The sequence below is a fragment of the Lonchura striata genome, chromosome 14 (genome assembly GCF_050655825.1).
Source record: "Lonchura striata isolate lonStrDom1 chromosome 14, ASM5065582v1, whole genome shotgun sequence".
NCBI lineage: Eukaryota > Metazoa > Chordata > Aves > Passeriformes > Estrildidae > Lonchura > Lonchura striata.
In genome coordinates, this window is record NC_140716.1 from 5,685,829 (window position 1) to 5,702,728 (window position 16,900).

A 16,900-nucleotide genomic window follows, 5' to 3' on the forward strand; every position below is an offset into this window, starting at 1 on the left:
TTACTTAAGTAGGAACTTGGAAGATTTTTTTTTTTTGATGGTGGAAATTATGCCTAATTTAAGGACAATTCAGTTCTGATATCTTTAGTGGTTATTGTGAAATGAGGATCAAAGAACTGTAAAGCAATTCAAGAAGTAGAGAAGGAAAGCATGTTTTTTCCCTCAGAAATTCTTGAGGATCACCCCAAGAAGCCATAGTCTTATGTTTCCTGGCCTAACATAAAATAGATGTGAGAGCTGCTTGTTACTTACTTTATCATGACATGTGTAGTTCAATGGAGCTCATACAACTAAAAATTAGTACTTATTTTGCTATTAGACTTTATTTCAGCTCATTGGCAAGAACATACTTGAAGAACTTGTGCATTCATCAGTGTCTCTAGGTATTGCATTTAGAGTTTGGAAAGCTTAATATAAAAAAGCCAGCCTATTGGCAGAAGCTATTCAGAAGTTTGTACAATTTTGCAGTTTTGAGCTCAGCAGAAATGTTCCTAAGTAAGAAAAGACATCTTTGTCAAAGCAAAATTAGGAAATTTTGTCCTTATAGCTTCATAAGAGGGAATATTTCTCTTTTCCTTTCTATTATAGATTGTGGATTTGCTGTGCTATAATTAAATTTGAGTGAAAATAATTTTCCAGGACAAAAGAGGGTGAAATTGAAATGTCAAAATGAGAATTTTATTGTCTGTGATAAATTCAATGTCTATAATTTAATGTAAAACTGCCAAACAGTCGAGGTGGGCTTCAAGCTCCTGGCTAGTGGGGCCTTTTTGGACCATCAGATGTCCAGTGTTCAGTTCCTAGAACACCCAGAGGGGTTTTGAGGGCTGTGCAGACTGTAGGACTGGGAAAGAAAGAGCAAAGAGTAACAGAAGAATCCTTAATGCTGTTAGGGAACGCCACTAAGCACAACAGTTCTTGGAATCATAAAAGTTGATGCCAGTGGGTGGCTTGAACATGTATATAGTGAGTTTTAGGGAATGCCATAAAAGGTCTATGACAAGCCATTCCTTGGCATCAGCTTTATAAACTGTAACTGTTGATAGAGGAAAGTCTAAGTTAATAGGCTAATTTTTTTTTTAATTTATTTTTGAAATAACTGTTAAGAATGAAAAAACATGAGGCAGATCTTAAACAATTTCACTTCAGAAGTGGTTAAAGAAAGTGAATTGCTTGGCAGTTTGGTTGTTACTCAGTGTAAGTACTCTCAGTTTTGTGTGAAATGCTTTGTTCAGGCACACTGGCATTTATGCCTTAAAGTGCTTTTGGTCATCAGATCTTGTCAGCATGGAAAGTGTAACAGAGAAAAGGTAAAACTGCTCTGTGGGAACAGGAAGATCAGGAGGAACTCTGAGGCTATGCTCAGTCAGAGCACATTAAGAAATTTCCACATAAGAAATTTGGAACAGAAGTTAGGCAACTGCTGTGAAGGTTTTTTCTGCACCTTCACTTTATGAATTTGATTTCTGTTACTTTAAAATAAGCTGGAATTTTGCTGGATCTACAGCAATTCATGAATCATGGTGCCTGGATTCTGATGAGCTGTTATTGGCTTTTAGTGCAGTAACTGAATTAAAAGAAATTTTTCCTGGCATTCTTAAAGTAAGGATGGGTGGGCTCCAGTTTTTCCTAAGGAGTCTCCTGTGTGGTAGAAAGAGTTTTTGGTGGAACAGAGATTTCGCTGGTTCATTAAGTCACATTCCTATGATTTACTTTTAATTTTTTTTTTTTTCAATTCTAGTACAGCAAATTTAATCTCCAAAGTGGAAAATACAAATGTCTAATTGATTTTGTTATAGAGCTAGAGGCAGGTTGAGGTGTGTTTTCAGGGACTGGATTTAATGTACACCGATTGTTCCTTCAAGAAATTGATTTCAAAAATTCTTGCCAGCATTGGACTAAGGCATTTTTCCTTGGAACAGCTTGACCTTTCAGTGTAATCTTGATGTTTTATTGATTTTCATCTACTCAATTTCTTCTGTTTACACTAAATAGTAATAAGCAATTCAAGACCAATATGAATGTTTTTGTGAGTGATCTTAGAACCACACAGCTCTAAATAAGACATCTCTAGTGGAGCTGAATTTTAAAGTTTAAATAAGTTTAAAAACTTAATTCAGCCTTTAATGTTTTTCTGACTGATTCTCCTAATGTTGCTGTTCTATTTACCCACTTGAAATAATCACATATATTAAACAGATTTTTTTAAATCACTAGGCATTAGTTTTACATTTTTATAATGACTTTTATAGTTTGCTAACATAGTTATATGTTGAACTATCAGAACGTTTTAAGTTTTTCCCTACAAACTGTAGCATGGGTATGAAGAAAAGAGATTTAAAATGTGTCATCTAGACTGGTGGTTTGAAGCTGACTATTGGCTTCTTAGGTAACAACTGCCTGGTGAATCTTTTCTGACAAGCTAGTTTTGTTTCAGTTCTCTTAAAAAAAAAAAAATCAGTATTGTTAACCTGTCATCCTGAAATAACAGAACCCATCGGAGTATTTATTTGCAATTATTCCTGTTTTGCTTCTGATTGTGGATTTCTCCAGCTTTCAAACTTTGAGCTGCCTCAAAGCTTACTGGAACAGCAGTGCTGCCAGGTCAGCTGTAGGTAAGGAACAACCTGTGGTTCTTTGTTTCCCAGGGCTGTTTGAGTTCTGCTTACTGTGGCAAAGGATCTTGTCATTTATGGGCAGATCTCGGTGCTGCAGCGCTGCTTGCAGAGCCGCTGGCTTTCTGCAGAGCAGTACGAAATTCTTTCAGAACAGAACATCTATTAGGCAAAATTCAAAATTCATAATCCATAGAAAACAATGTTAATTTCCTGTTCCTTCCCAATTTAGTCTAGTGAGCGTTGTAACTTCAAGGAAAATTGCAATGACTAAGGGAAGATCAATCTTTATAAATCAAATCCCCTGTTCATGGTTGAAGGGTACTTTAGGTAATGCTCATACAGCCAGTGGGTGTTTCCTTGTACTTCCTTGTTATCTCCAGCATTGCAAGTGGTTGGAGGAGGAGGAGGAATCAACATTTTCCTCAGATAAAGGCAGAATCAGTGGGAAAGGAATTTAATTTCTGAGATTCCATACAGATACTACAAACAATAGCAAATAAACAAGTAGCTCATAGTGTTTCTTTCATCAAAGTGTGCAGGTGCCCAAACAGTAAGATCTGTTTACTAAATGGAAAAAGGCAAAATTTGTGAAGAAAGGGTTTTTCTGTTTGGCTGTTTGGAGGTTATCATAAAGAGCAATATAGAATCCTTAAGCTGCAAAGCAAACCACAAAAAAAAAAAAAAAAGAAAAAAATTAAAATTACTGTTCAGCAGTGGAAAACCCCATTAAAATTATGTTTAAGCTGTGGAGATAAACGTTTTGGGCATGAGCTCGGTGGAATAACTGGGAATGCTACTTTGATATGATCTCTAATGCTGCTTGTAATCAGGTAGCTGGGGTAATAATTTGAATGTTTAATGAATGCAAACCAGACATTGGCGCAAAGTGATCCAGCAGATACTGTAAAGCTATCATCAGAGACTGTATTTATTTGTTTGACAACCCAATAATTCATCTCCTGCTCTTGAAATAATGAGTTGTGGATGATTTGCAAACAAACTCAGTAATCCTTTATTGTTCCCTTAATTTATTTTTCTAATTAATGGAAAGCTTATCTTACAACCATCAAAATAACTTGGTTTATATTTTCCCATCCTAAAAAAATGCCATGAAGTTAACAACTTAGTGTGATGTTGCAGAGTTTTCTTCTGATTACCAGGCTACCAATATTAACCGTATTTTATATACATTAAAAGTATATTTTGGAAACTGTTTACATTGCAGTTCCACTGTCCACTCTTCCTGTGCTTGTTTGGTTTTGCTTAATACTCTGGTGTAAGCATTAGCGTTATCTGAGGTTATTGATTTTTGTTGAGGGAATATGTAAAAATCTTAAATATTAAAAGAAAAGGAAATAAATCTCAAAAAGTTAATTATATTTAGTATAAGGTCCTAAAATAAGAACCTCGTCTCATACTGGGTTTTTTGGATCAATTTTAAAGTATCTTTAATATGCAAATAGAGTTTTGTTCATGTTATGAAGAGAAGATGACATAATCTTTCATCTTCCCCCATCCATCCATCTCCCCCTGTGCCTTGATGGAAAGATACATCAGCAGAAAGCAGTTTCCCAGAGATAAAGAGGGAATGGGAGCTGTTTCTCAAAATGGCCAAGTTAAATGTCAGGATGGATATTGTTGTGCTGGGTTTTGTCAGTCTATAATTAAAATGTTGTGCCTATTTCTCTTTGCTGTGGGCTACCTTTCAATTTTATGTTTATTTTTGGGTTATTTGTTTGGGGTTTTTTTACTTGCACAAAGAGACAAATTTGCTGGCCCACTGGCTCTCAGTGCCTCTCTGTCTGGTGGCCTTCTGATAGTTACAGGAAATAATTACAAAGCTCTAAATAATTAATAATTACAAAGCTCTAAATAATACTCTGATAGTTATAGGAAATAATTACAAAGTTCTAAGTCCATGTGGCAGTTATGGCTTACTGTGTGACATCTTGCTTGGTTTATCTGCTTTCTTATCTATGCAATATTTCTCAACTTAGGAAAATTTAAAAAAAACCAACCAACCACAAAACAACAAACTTTGAGGGCAGCTGGTTATGGGACTGAAACATTTGTTTCCTGCTAACACTTCTTCATCAGAATATTGATAGAGTCGCTGCAGATTATTTTATTAAATTAACAATACATTTATTTATTTAAAAAAGGGGGTAAATTTAATTATGACACCCATGTAGTGTTTATAGAGACTAGTAGGCCTTTTGTAAACAGACGTGTCTAAGAAGGTACAGAATTGTGTCTAAAATATGGATATGCATGGATTAGGCTGAATAATTTTTCATTCCTTTGAAAATTATTTTTGTAATGGTACGAATAGATTTCCCAGGAAAGAGTATTCACAGCTGGGAAAACAGTTGCTACTTTGAAGATGGTTTTCCCAGGCAAAAGGCTCACGTCCCCAACTGTGTTTGGTATAAACAATATGTGGTGTATTTCTTACTCGTGTTTAAAGGAATTGTGCATCCTTCATTACATATTCGCCAACAAGAGTTTCATTCTAATTCTTGGTATTTGCCTTAATCTGTATCCATTCAAAGTTAATTCCCTACTTTTATTAATAAAGCCAGGGTATTAAATTGATGGGGAGTTTGGTGGTGAAACAGAACTGTCCCTTCTTTGCTGTTAAGAGGGGAAATTCCTCCTTCTCTGCTTGGAGCACGTACTTGCTGTTTCCTCTCAGCCCTCATTCTCTGCTTGCTGGTGAGACCTTCCTTGATGGTTCCTGTTGGATTTCTAGGATAAATCCTTGCTTTCCTGCCTTAACTGCAAATATCTTAACAAAATTGAAATTCAGGATAGGATTCCCACTTGTGGGTTGAATTTGTTGAGTGTTCAGTTGTTGAAGGAGCAAAGGCAAGATCTGCTTGACTGTGTCACCCAGCTCCACTCCAGTGAGAACACTGTTTTTTACTCTTTTTCAATGATAATTTTATTCTGGTTCTGGATTGATGACTTCTCACAGAGAGAGGCATCATCAATGAAAATTGCTGGAAAAGGCCCAAATTGTTGAATATAAAAAACTTGGCACAAAGCCTCAAAATATATGCAACTTAAGTTAAAAAGAAGTCCCATTAACATGTTTGAATTTGCAAAATGCATTCACTTGGCAAGAAATTAACTTGTAAGCTTGACAGGATGTTTGCTGCATTCTGATACAAGATAAAGAACAGAGAAATGGGCATTCAAAGGCAATTATTCTTCACAGGGCTTGAAACTTGGAAGTATGTATAGCATAAGGTATTAATACAGGCCTGATGCTTGTGAGTTTGTTACTTTCTCTTTATTGCTCTTGCTACTGTTTTGTTAATTGGCTCAAAAACCTAAAATGGCACAGATTTGGATATTTAAATTATGCTAATTCTAAAAAGCAGCTCTGTCCTTGATGAAATGCTGCTGCTAGTTTAAACAATGTGGAAGTCTGGTATAATGATTTTTATAAAATATGACTTTTTGTGTGTTGATGAAATAGATTAAAAAATTTTTAAAAACCCAATGTTTTGGTGCAGATAAAAGGGGGGAGTGATGGCTGCTTTTGTAGTATGAATGAGAAATGAGAAGTTTTCTCATTCAAAATGCCTTCTGTGTTTAGATGCAATATTGTGAACTACATGGAAGATCAGTGTATATTTATGTATGTTAATAAATTACAGCATAGATAAAATGGCTCTTGGGTATTAGATCAAAGCCACACAGATTAATAAATACTTGGAAAATGCTTGTCTGTTACATCCAACAAGTAATTAGAATAGAAAATTAATCTTTTGACTTTTAGAACCCGCCTGAAATATCGAGGGTACAAGCATGAAGGTATTTGACAGGGGAACCAGACTCTGTCTTTGAATGCATTTACCTATTTCTAATTGAATCCCCCAGGAGTTCTGTAGGACATCAAACAGAAGATCATCAACCAGTGTTTTATTAAATTTCTCAGCATTATCTTAATAATTTGCATCTGTAAAGCAGGCTGTTGCAAATAGCATATACATAAGGGCAGACGGCTCTTCCTACCATCTCAGAGTTTGAAAGATGTCAAAGCTGCTCAGAGAATGCACCGAGGGCTTAGAGCTGGATTGCTTAAAAAGGAACAGAGCGGTTAGGTAAGGAGAAGAGAAAATCTAAAGTATCTGTGGAAAATACATGCTTTTAGTCACTGTCAGTCCATCCTACCTTTACACTATGGACTGAATCCTAAAGGAGTTTTTCATCCTTACCCACCCCTGAAATAATGAATTGGTTGCAGAGCTGTTGTACTGAACTTTAATACAGAGGTTATTGAAATTGGTCATGGCCTTTTTCTGAGCTTAGGAGCCTTCATGCACCTCGCTGGCTAATTTTTTTTTTTCAAATTATCTTTGTAATAGATAAGCTTTTCCTATTTTATTACAAAAGTCTCATCTTTTGTGACGTTCAAGCCTGTACTCCAAAGACATCTTTTAATAAACTTGTGAAGTTGGGTTTTTTTAAATTGTAAAATTTACCATCCTCTGCTTAAATTATGGTTGTCTTCTTTACATTTGTCTAGATTAAGTCATGATCTAGTTTGAGTTTAGAATAGGAGCAGCCTACTGATCCAGTAGGCTTTGGAATAAAATCTCTGGCCAAGATCCAAAAAGTCTCACTCGGTGAGAGTCAAGAAGAGCACAGATCAGGAGGGTTGGAGTAGTTTTCCATGGGTCCCCTTGTTTTGGGCTGAGGATACTCAATTATGTTTGGGTTTTGTGTCAGCTCCAGCAGCACCTCTGCCAGCAAGGCTGGGCTTCTGATCCCACAGCACTCATCAGCAGGCAGCTTTCATTAGCATAAGAAAATAACATGTCATGTTTCTCACTCTCCTAGAGAATGAGCTTGTAATATCAGAAGTAATTATTCTGACTTAATATCCTTGGAAGCCAAGGAATTTTATAAATGAAGTTCCCCCACACATCACTGTCTGTGTCTTCTTCCCACCTTGATTCTCAAGGTGTTATCAGGTGGATATTTGGAATACTATCAGTTGTTTAAGTGAGCTGTTTGCTTGGTTTCTTTCTCAGTTTGCTGTGTGCACTTCACTCTTGAGCACAAGAGTTAAGAGGTTTCTGTAGTCAGGTACAGGCTATTTCTCTTTTGTAGTTCTGAATGGAGAGAGAATGAAAGGAAGAAAATCTTATTTGCCATTATATTACTGTTTCTATTGAGGGAATGCCTGGGAAAGGAAATATTTCTGCTGCTGAGGCAGAAAACAAATCTATCTCCAGCACTATTAGGCAATTCTGCCACTGAGCTCTTTCTGTAAAAATCGCCTTAACTCCAATTCCAAGGATAATTTAACAATATCCTAGTAATTTTTCTGTTTCTCTACTGTATCTTTTTTTTCTTCCACAGTTTTTTAGAAGTCCTTCCAGAAAACACACTGAATGCAATTTGAAAAGTTCTTAAACTTTTTCAGTGATTTTGCTTGCAAGTCAAGTAAACTGGGACTTTGAAGCCAAGCTGCAGCTTTGGAAAGGCTTACCCTGCTGCATTAAATATTTATTTTGAGAAGGTAGGGTTTTACTTTTGGGTAATGAACAGCTCAATATTTTAATTTAGAACTTTGAAATATCTGTATATACTTGTAGAAGACTGTTTGAACAATGTGAGAAAACAGGTTGGAAACTTGAAAATGGTTTTTATCAAATAGGGGTTGAACAGTTTCAAACCCCATTCTAAACACACAGGTGGCTGTGTGAGACTCAGACAATAATCTTTATATTTTGTAGTGGCATTTAGTGGACTTATGTGAAATAAATGAAGTAGCATGTAAGAAAAGGAGTTGAAAGTAGAGCTGATCCTGTAAAGTCTGCAGTCCTGAGAGGGCATTGCTCCTGTGTTGGCACCTTGGATGGATCAATATGCAGCTGTTTATTCTTAGCTCCTGCCTGTGTCCATGCTGCTGTGTGATGGAATGGAAGTCTAAAAGAAAGCCCAAACCCAAGGGTTAAAAGCTTATTGTAATAAAAATCACTGTGCAATAAATAGTTTGGGCAATACTGTTGAAGAAAGGACATCTAAATTATAAATATGAGTGGAGGGGGGTTCAGGTTTTCATATCTGGTGTCTTTGAAACACAGCACAGGGCATGTACCACAATCTCCCTGACAGCAGAGCTTAAGGGTATAGGGGAAAGGTGTTCTGTGTGCATGTCTTAAAAGTGGCTTGTTCCCCATCACATGTTGTTCCACTTTTACCATAAAAAAGAACAAATAATTAATTTGGCCCTGTGCTTTTCTGTGATGAAAGCTTTAAGTGTTTGTCTGATGGCATGAATGGGTAAGGTAAGACTTAGGGTGAAAGGGAAGGTTAGATGATAAGTTCAAATCAAGCCCTTATCTTCATTGTTTTCAATCAGAATCAAATGAATTCATTGGCTCACCTTCATAAGTAGCTATTAAAATTCAAACCTACTTCTTCATACACTCACTTGTTTTTAGTTATGCAAAAACAAGTTCCAATGGAATTAATGATAAGCTGGGTTGAACTTGACATGCTTTTACTTATGGTAAACCATCAGTTTAACACATTTTTTATGTGACAATCCTAACCATTTAAAATTGTCCAGACAACCTTTTCCCTTTTGCAGTCTTAATAAACAGCTGAGATAATACAGCAAAATCCTTACACGGGAGAAAATTCAGTTATACTCTAACACAACTTGAAGGCTGGAAAAAAGATTAGAGCCTGCACTGTACAGGCAGTGAATTTTGTTTGAAACACAGATACTTAGTCTGAAATTTTACAGGCATTTTCTTGTAAAACTTTGTGCTCAATGTTTTTTCAAGTTTTTGAAGGGAGAGGTGACTTTTGCATCTTGCCCATATTATGTCAAAGCTTTGCACAGAATCTGGGATTGCCTGACTCATTGATTCAAATTCCCTGTCACATGCCCTCCCATCCTGTAATGCTCTTCATAAATGAAGCAAGCTTTATCTTTAGACTGACAGACTGCAATTTTGAGAGGTGGATGTTGTGTCTGTACACTCAGTATTTAGTGTATCTACCGAAACTGTCAAAAGAATCCAGAGTTACAGCATCTCTTTAACATGTTAAAGAGGTCTCACGTAATTCTTTTTCTCGTATCTTTTTGCACAGCTAAGGGAAGCTTTCAGTTGCATCAGGTCCAGACTGGTGCTAGTTTGTGCTGTTTGCATTTATTTTGTTTCTAGTTATTCAGTTATACCCTGTGCATTCAAGGCAGTCTTTTGCTAAAGTATTATTTTCAAAAGCAGTTAATGGTTTCAGGGATTTTTTGATTTTTCCCTCTCTCCTCTTTCCTGAGAGCTTTTCCTAATACTAGACTTTTCCTTTCTGGAATTTTTTATAGACTATTACTGCAAAGATTGTAAGCAACTGTGATAAACAGGTTTTTAAGTCTCATAGTTGTCATCAGTCCAGTGTTTTAGAAAGGCATATGGAATCTTTTCCTTCAACTCAGCAATGAAACAATTTGTGAGAGACCAGAGATAAAAAGTGAAGGAGTTGTATAAAAATTCTTGTTCCCATTCCCTTTTTCCTCTGCATTCTAGAAAAGGTTTTATTAACTGGTGATTATGTTCTTTGAAATAAAACGTTGAGCTGAGATCTTTTTGGTCCATGGATAAGCCATAGTAGGGAGTTATTGTGAGATGATGGCTTGCAGAAAGCATCTTGTGTACATAAACATATGGAAGTTGTATGACATTTCTGTAAATATTACTTTCTACAGAGTTACTGTTTAAAAAAAAAAAGCTTTGGGAATAAGTGTGCAGTTTTTTCAGCTGGGAGAGTGCTTTTCATTTAAAGTAAGAAGTATGTTTAAATTTAGTAATTTCAGGCAGAGTTCATAAGCCCGTCCCAAAATATCAGCAGTAGGGAACTCATCAGGTATTTTAGGCTTGTAATTTGGTTTTAAACATGCAATAGGTTATTTCAGGTTGAGTAAATATTGTTTTCTTAATGCTATAGTAATCTGGTCTTTTCTAGATTTCACTGTATAGTACTGAATATGATCACTTAGAAACAACTACTTTGGAGGATGCATAACCAGGCATTTGCTATTGCTGTTTGTTTATTATTATAAGCTTCTGCATAAAGATTTTCTTGATTTGTGTTCTGCAGGGGTAGCAGAAAGGCTTCTACCATAGACTTGATAAAAAATGCGGTCCCTGTATTGGGAGGAGGGGAAAGGATCTCATTCCTAAAAAAAAAAAACAGAACAAGCAACAACTACGATTGGGAAACTGTATTCCTGTAACCCCAAATAAGTTCTTTATTCATGGCAAGCATCAGGATTGCACAAACCTAATAAATCTGTAAGCTCAAGAAGTGTCTGTCTTCTCAGAATTGCATTGCCAAAACAATTATCCCTTCCTCAGCTGGATGTTGTCTGAAATAACCATCTTTAATGGTGTGATTAATGTCTATTGGCAGTCCATAGGACCTGAGTAATCGTAGCTAAAAATACTGAGGAAAAAGGGCTGTGTGTGATGCAGCACAATGGTGGGAGATAATTTGCTGAGTGTTTTTTAGCAGCTCATGCTATACTTGCATGTTTCTTGAGAGGAGATCTGTTTGGTGTTCTGCAGGGAGGATGGGACTAAACACATTTTTCCTTAGACTGTGATTAGCAATCACTTGCAAATACTTTGCAGTTGCCTTGGACTCCACAGTGCTGTTCCTGTTGGAGCTGCAGGAATGTCCTGTTATCTATTTCAAATTCAGCCACCATCGTCTTGTGGCCTTTCTGTTTATAGGTCAAGTCTTTTGTGGCCAAAACTTCCACTAGGAAACTCAAGATATTTCATGAGAAGTATGAGTGGAATCATCATTTTCACTGTTTTCTTTATAGCTTTGGTAGCTTTAGTCATTGTTTTAAAGGTCTACATTTAAAAATCCTTTAAAATCTGTTATTGTGCTAATTAATTAATATATGACATTTGAAAATAGGACAGAACATCTTATTCTGCTGAGTTCTGGTGCTTCAGTCAATAAGCACAGAAGTGAAATGAGTTTGTTCACTTGAGAGAGGCAGCAATGTTGTTGTAATGATCTTGCACGCTAATCTCTAGGAACTTTGTAGCTTCTCCTGAACAAGCCCAGGAGTAACCTGTGCTAAGCATCAATCAGATTTACAACCCAATTATTTGCTAGAAGAAAAGAAAAACTGTTGTTTTCCAGTAAGTGGTGCTATCATTTGTTTGCTTAGTATAATTAATCTTCAAATGATCAAAGCCTCTGAAATGCATCTTACAGTCTTGAAAGGCTGGGGGTTTCTGGAGGTGGGATGGGTGTACATGAAGTTCAGATCTGATAATCATTAATCATACTCGCCATTACATATGGTCTTCCTTCCTAAAATTGGAAGTTTCTGTCACTTTCCTAAGCAATGTCTACAATATCTTTAGCAGAAAGTGACACTTCCTTAAAAATCACAGCATTTTGTTCTGGAATTTGAAGATTTTGTGCAATGTGCACTCAAATCTGAAGGCAGGTCTGAATGCACATGATGTTGGTGCACTGGCATTTTTGACAAAAAGGCCAATTATGTTTGTTCTGAGAGAGATCATCAGGGTCAATTCTTAAAAGACAGAATGAAGCACTACATTTTGCTTCTGTGAAGTTTTTTGAGATGAGTACTATGGTTACAGATGATTTTGGTTTTGATCAAGTACTGATGTAAACAGTAGATTACATTTAGGAGACAAAAACTCATCACTGTGCTTGATTATATTAAGATTAAAAACTTAATCATGGAAGACATGCTGGAATACAGTGACGATAGTACCATGTAGTTCTTGTAAGCAAAGTCATTCATCTTAACATGTTTGGGTGAAAAAAAATCAATGTTTTCTGCATCTCCACATCAATATGTTGTAATGATTTTTCCTCACCGTTATGGCAGCTTCATTATTTCAGTGGAAATACCTTATATACACCAGCAAAGTATCATCTCTGATAATCAGATTACATGTAGAGTCTTCCTAAGTTGATAAAATTTTCTCTTATGTTGTCATTCATATATGTATAATACAAAATAAAGCTTCTTCAGTGCTCAGCTTTTAATAATCTTGTTCATAATTAAATATAAATCTGACTAAAACATATTCTTCTACATTAAAGTCCTGTCATAAAACCATTTCGAATATAAACCTTCAATACTCAATAGAGCGATACAATATATATATATATATACACACACACAAATGCACTTTTCTTCTGTTAGTAGCAAGCATTTTGTTCACTATTTGCACAACTTCACAGTCATATGTTTTATACAATGACACTGAATCAGACTTCTGATTGCTCATTACTGTCAGGAATGACAGACGTTAAGGCAGCCTGACAGAAGCGATGCAATGTTGACATTTTTGTTTTCTGTTCAATGTACAGTCGCAGTTTGTCTCTGAAGGTTTCCCCCAGAAAGCTGTAAATTAAGGGGTTCAAGCAGCTATTAGAAAAAGCTGCTAGGTTCACAATATGTCCTGTTAAAGGGTAATCATGCCTGAAGGATGGGCTGTTTGAAGAGACGGGCTCGCTTTTCCTCTGGAGAAGTTGGACGCTAATGAAGACGTTTTCAGGGAGCCAGCAGATAAAGAAAACCAGGACAACAACAAAAATCATGCGCAGAGCCTTCTGTCGCCGCAGCCGGAGACTCCTGTGCTTGTGTGCTTTTATAAGGACTCGAACAATTAATGAGTAACAAAGACCGATGATCACAAAGGGGATAATAAACCCCAGGGTTATCTCTAGCCACTGGATTTCTTTTACATCTGCAAAACAAAAATAGACCTCTCCGGTGTGTTGTAAGTGCACGGCTGTAAATGGGACTAGAGCTGCCGAAATGGATGCCATCCATATGAGCCCACAGCTCAGTCTAGCGTGCTGCATAGTGCGAAAGAGGTTGGACCTCATTACTTTGGCCAGGGCTAGGTATCTGTCAAAACTCATCCATGTCAGAAAGAAAATGCTGCTATACATGTTGATCTGAAGGAACAAAGACATAAAGGTACAAATGATGGTGATATCGTAATATTTCTCGTCAAGATTAAACACCTCAATGAGAGAATCGGCCACTAGAATGAGATCAGCCACTGCCAGGTTGATGAAGTAAAGGTCTGGGATTGTCATTTTTTCCCGAAAGCTAATGTTGACAACCAGTATCAGAATGTTTCCCACAAAACCGATAGGAAAGAGGAATATTGTGTAAAGACATGATAAGAAAAGGCCAATAACATATTGTTGGTGTTCTGATTTATCAGCTAATCTAGAGGATATGCTTTCGTTACACAAATGGGATCCATTCAGGTTAAAAGTTGTGCTGTTACATAGAACAGGTGATACTGAGGCAGAATACGTTTCCATGGTTAAAATGTCTGCAGAAAAGATATTAGTACTCACAGTTTGGTGGCAATACCAAAATAATCAGATTTTTGGTTCGTTTCAACTGAATTCCTAGTAAGCATTTTTGATTGGAATTGAAAACTATATAGACTTTTGTATAGGAAATTAAAATGCTTTAAAAGTCAGATTAATTAGGCTTAAAACTGACCGAAATAAAATACTACAAATAGTGAATGTCTTAATTTCTTTTACAGGATACTATATACATTTTAAATAAGAGAATTTGCAGTTCCTGTATGCCTTAAGATCATGGAGGAATCTCTTTACCATGGTGGTACTTGGGTCTCTTTAATAAAAGCTTTTCAGCAGCAGAGTTCCTTCATGCAAGTTGGAAGGCAGTGGAATTTTAGCTCCATTTGTTTTCTTTTAATAATCAATGAACATCCTTGGACCTGCAATTTGCAAATGGAAAACGATTAATCTCATATTCCAGCACTGTTCCATGTGCCATTAGCTTCTGCTCACTTAAATCACAGCCGAGGTTGTAGGAAACATCATGTTCTAATGTAAATGCAAAGGTTCACTTAAAAGAATTTAAATTTGTTCTAGATCAAAATACATTATGAGGGCAGGTCTGTTAAAATTTTGTGTGCCTGTCAGGGGTTCAGTATTAAAAAATGAAAAAATGCAGAGAAATCAAACGAGTGACTTTAACCTAATAAAGAAAAACTCTATTTTTTAATATATGTAGATATATATTTATTTTGTTAGCTTGTGAGGCTAATAAATAACAGAGTCTGTGGCTGAGAAAGCAACTCAGATGAAAAGCAGTTGGTTCCTGCTGCTTTCAGTGGGAGGGAAAGGCAAGTTTTAGAAATTAAGGTAATACAAGCAGCATATTGATTTACACCAACATTATTATACTAAATTTGTTTTCTGTTGTGATTTATTATGTTTCACTGACTTCCGGGTAGTAATGGAAAATAACCAGTTATCGGATTTGTTTATTTCTAAATGTTGAATGTTATGCACTTGAAGCATTGCTAGACGTTTATTTTTAAAAAGAAAGAGCTAAACAAAAGACATCCTAAACAAATAAAACAGCAAGAAAATTATAAACCAGGCTATTTTGTGCTACGCTTTAAGTATTTTTAACTGCTTTAATCTGCATCTTAACTATCAAACCATTAATTTGTATTTATATGAAAATATATATTAAAAATAGCTTACTAATAAAATTAATGCATATTTCCACATTTTAATGACTTAAATCCTGCCAGTATGCAGTTTGGGGGAGGAAAGAGCAGATCAGTAGTGGAGTAGGAGTGTTAGAGTAGTTTTTGTCAGAAATAGAGCACTGACTATGGCTTAAATGTATTCAAGTCATCAGAAATAGCTACAGATACTTAAATAAAGATATGGGTTCCAGAGCTTTGATTTCTCAGTGAAACAGGCATAAGTTCCCAGTACCTGTTGCTGTGTTTCTAATAATTTAAATCTCCATGCTAAAATATCCATATGAAATTACACTCATTAAAAGGTTCGGTGTTTGTTTCAAGCGGCTATGAAGTCAGACATAAACTGTTGTCTTTATGTAGCAGCCTTTTATTTGTGAACAAGGCAATAAAACAGATTTAAATACAATAAAAGATAAGTTAACAGCCTGAGCAATTGATTTTAAAAGGTCCATCTGTGGTCAGATTTTAATTACATCTGAAAGGCTGCCAAAAGCCAAGCAATTAAAAGCATTACAGGTAACTATGTGCTCTGAAACACTTTATTTTACCTGAATTCCAGACAGCAGCAGGCTGCTCCTTGCTGGGCGTAATGGATGTGCCAACTTCCACTGTCCTCTCGGTAAAAACTTGTTTTTAGGTGTGCAGAGCTGCAGTGGGTGCCACCTGTTGATGATTCAGCAGTAAAAACAAAAATCATATAAAAGTCTCATTCTGCTTTAAAACTTATTAAATAAAGGAGAGTTTACAAGAGCAAAATGCAGATCTTGCTGCATGTCCTTGGCAATAAAACAAGCTTTATAGATTCCCAGGGTTGTTCTAATTTGTGTGCAGTTGAAGTGCTGCTGAACAGCCTTATAAGGCTAGAATTAACCCTGTTTCTGCTGGTTTCTTTTTTACTAGAACTGCTCAAATGCCTTTCTCTCTTATTTGTCATTTTTATTTTGCCTAATGTTCATTGCACCTTCGTTTCTGCCTCTGGTGGTTTTTAAAGTTTTATAGTCCGTTCAAATCTAGAGCTCAGCTGAACAATAATTAAGAGATTTATTTGGAAATTGCAACAAAGCATATTTTACATAGATATAAAGTGATTATTACTGTTTTTTGTGCTATTTTTTAAAAGCCTCTGGGCAATCTAAAGGGAAATATTTCATTGAACACATCAAGCATCTTAGAACAATCATTTGCTAAACAGAGAAGAGAAATTTCAGTTTTCCTACCTTCAAGTCGATCCCATTTTGCCTGTTTTAAATTTTCAGGTATATGTTGTCATTCTCTTACTCCTTAGAATTGCTCAGCTCAAAATCACATGGAGGAAATAAGCTTACCCTGCAGAGAATGAGGAGCCTCAGTTTTGCATTAAACACCAGTGTTGCAGGTGGAGTTTTGCATTTCATCTGCAGGGGGTAAAAAACCCTACTTGACGTTTCCAGTAACACCACCTACTGGTGGCCAGAATTCTTAGAAAGGGAGAAAAGTCAAAGCTTGCTCATAAAAGAGCAATATTTTATTTGTGGCAGTTGCTTTCTGTGGTTATGTTAACCTGAATTGAGTGCCGTGAGTGGCTTTGCTGTACACGGATGCAGCGTTCTGCTGCTGCTGGAACGACCTGAATGGGATCTCAGAATTTAGGACTTCAGGAGGACAGTGTGACAGTTTCAGACGAGTGGAGTAAGCAATTAACATGTCATTATAATG

General features: G+C 36.1%; 2 protein-coding genes across 4 annotated transcripts in view; one reads left to right on the forward strand and one right to left on the reverse strand.

Moving 5' to 3' along the window:
- Nucleotides 1-16,900, forward strand: part of CHLSN (cholesin) — a 123,572-nt gene that overhangs the window by 3,678 nt on the left and 102,994 nt on the right. The window lies entirely within an intron of this gene.
- Nucleotides 6,531-16,576, reverse strand: GPER1 (G protein-coupled estrogen receptor 1). The gene is made up of 3 exons (XM_021539706.4): nucleotides 16,423-16,576; nucleotides 15,754-15,868; nucleotides 6,531-14,419 (listed from the first exon to the last, which is right to left on the reverse strand). Exon 3 carries the CDS (start codon nucleotides 13,986-13,988, stop codon nucleotides 12,915-12,917), a length of 1,074 nt encoding a protein of 357 aa, XP_021395381.1. The 5' UTR covers nucleotides 13,989-14,419; nucleotides 15,754-15,868; nucleotides 16,423-16,576; the 3' UTR covers nucleotides 6,531-12,914.

Coding starts and splice junctions, on each gene's coding strand:
- GPER1 (XM_021539706.4), bottom strand. CDS start 13,988: ATGGAAACGTATTCTGCCTCAGTATCACCTGTTCTATGTAACAGCACA.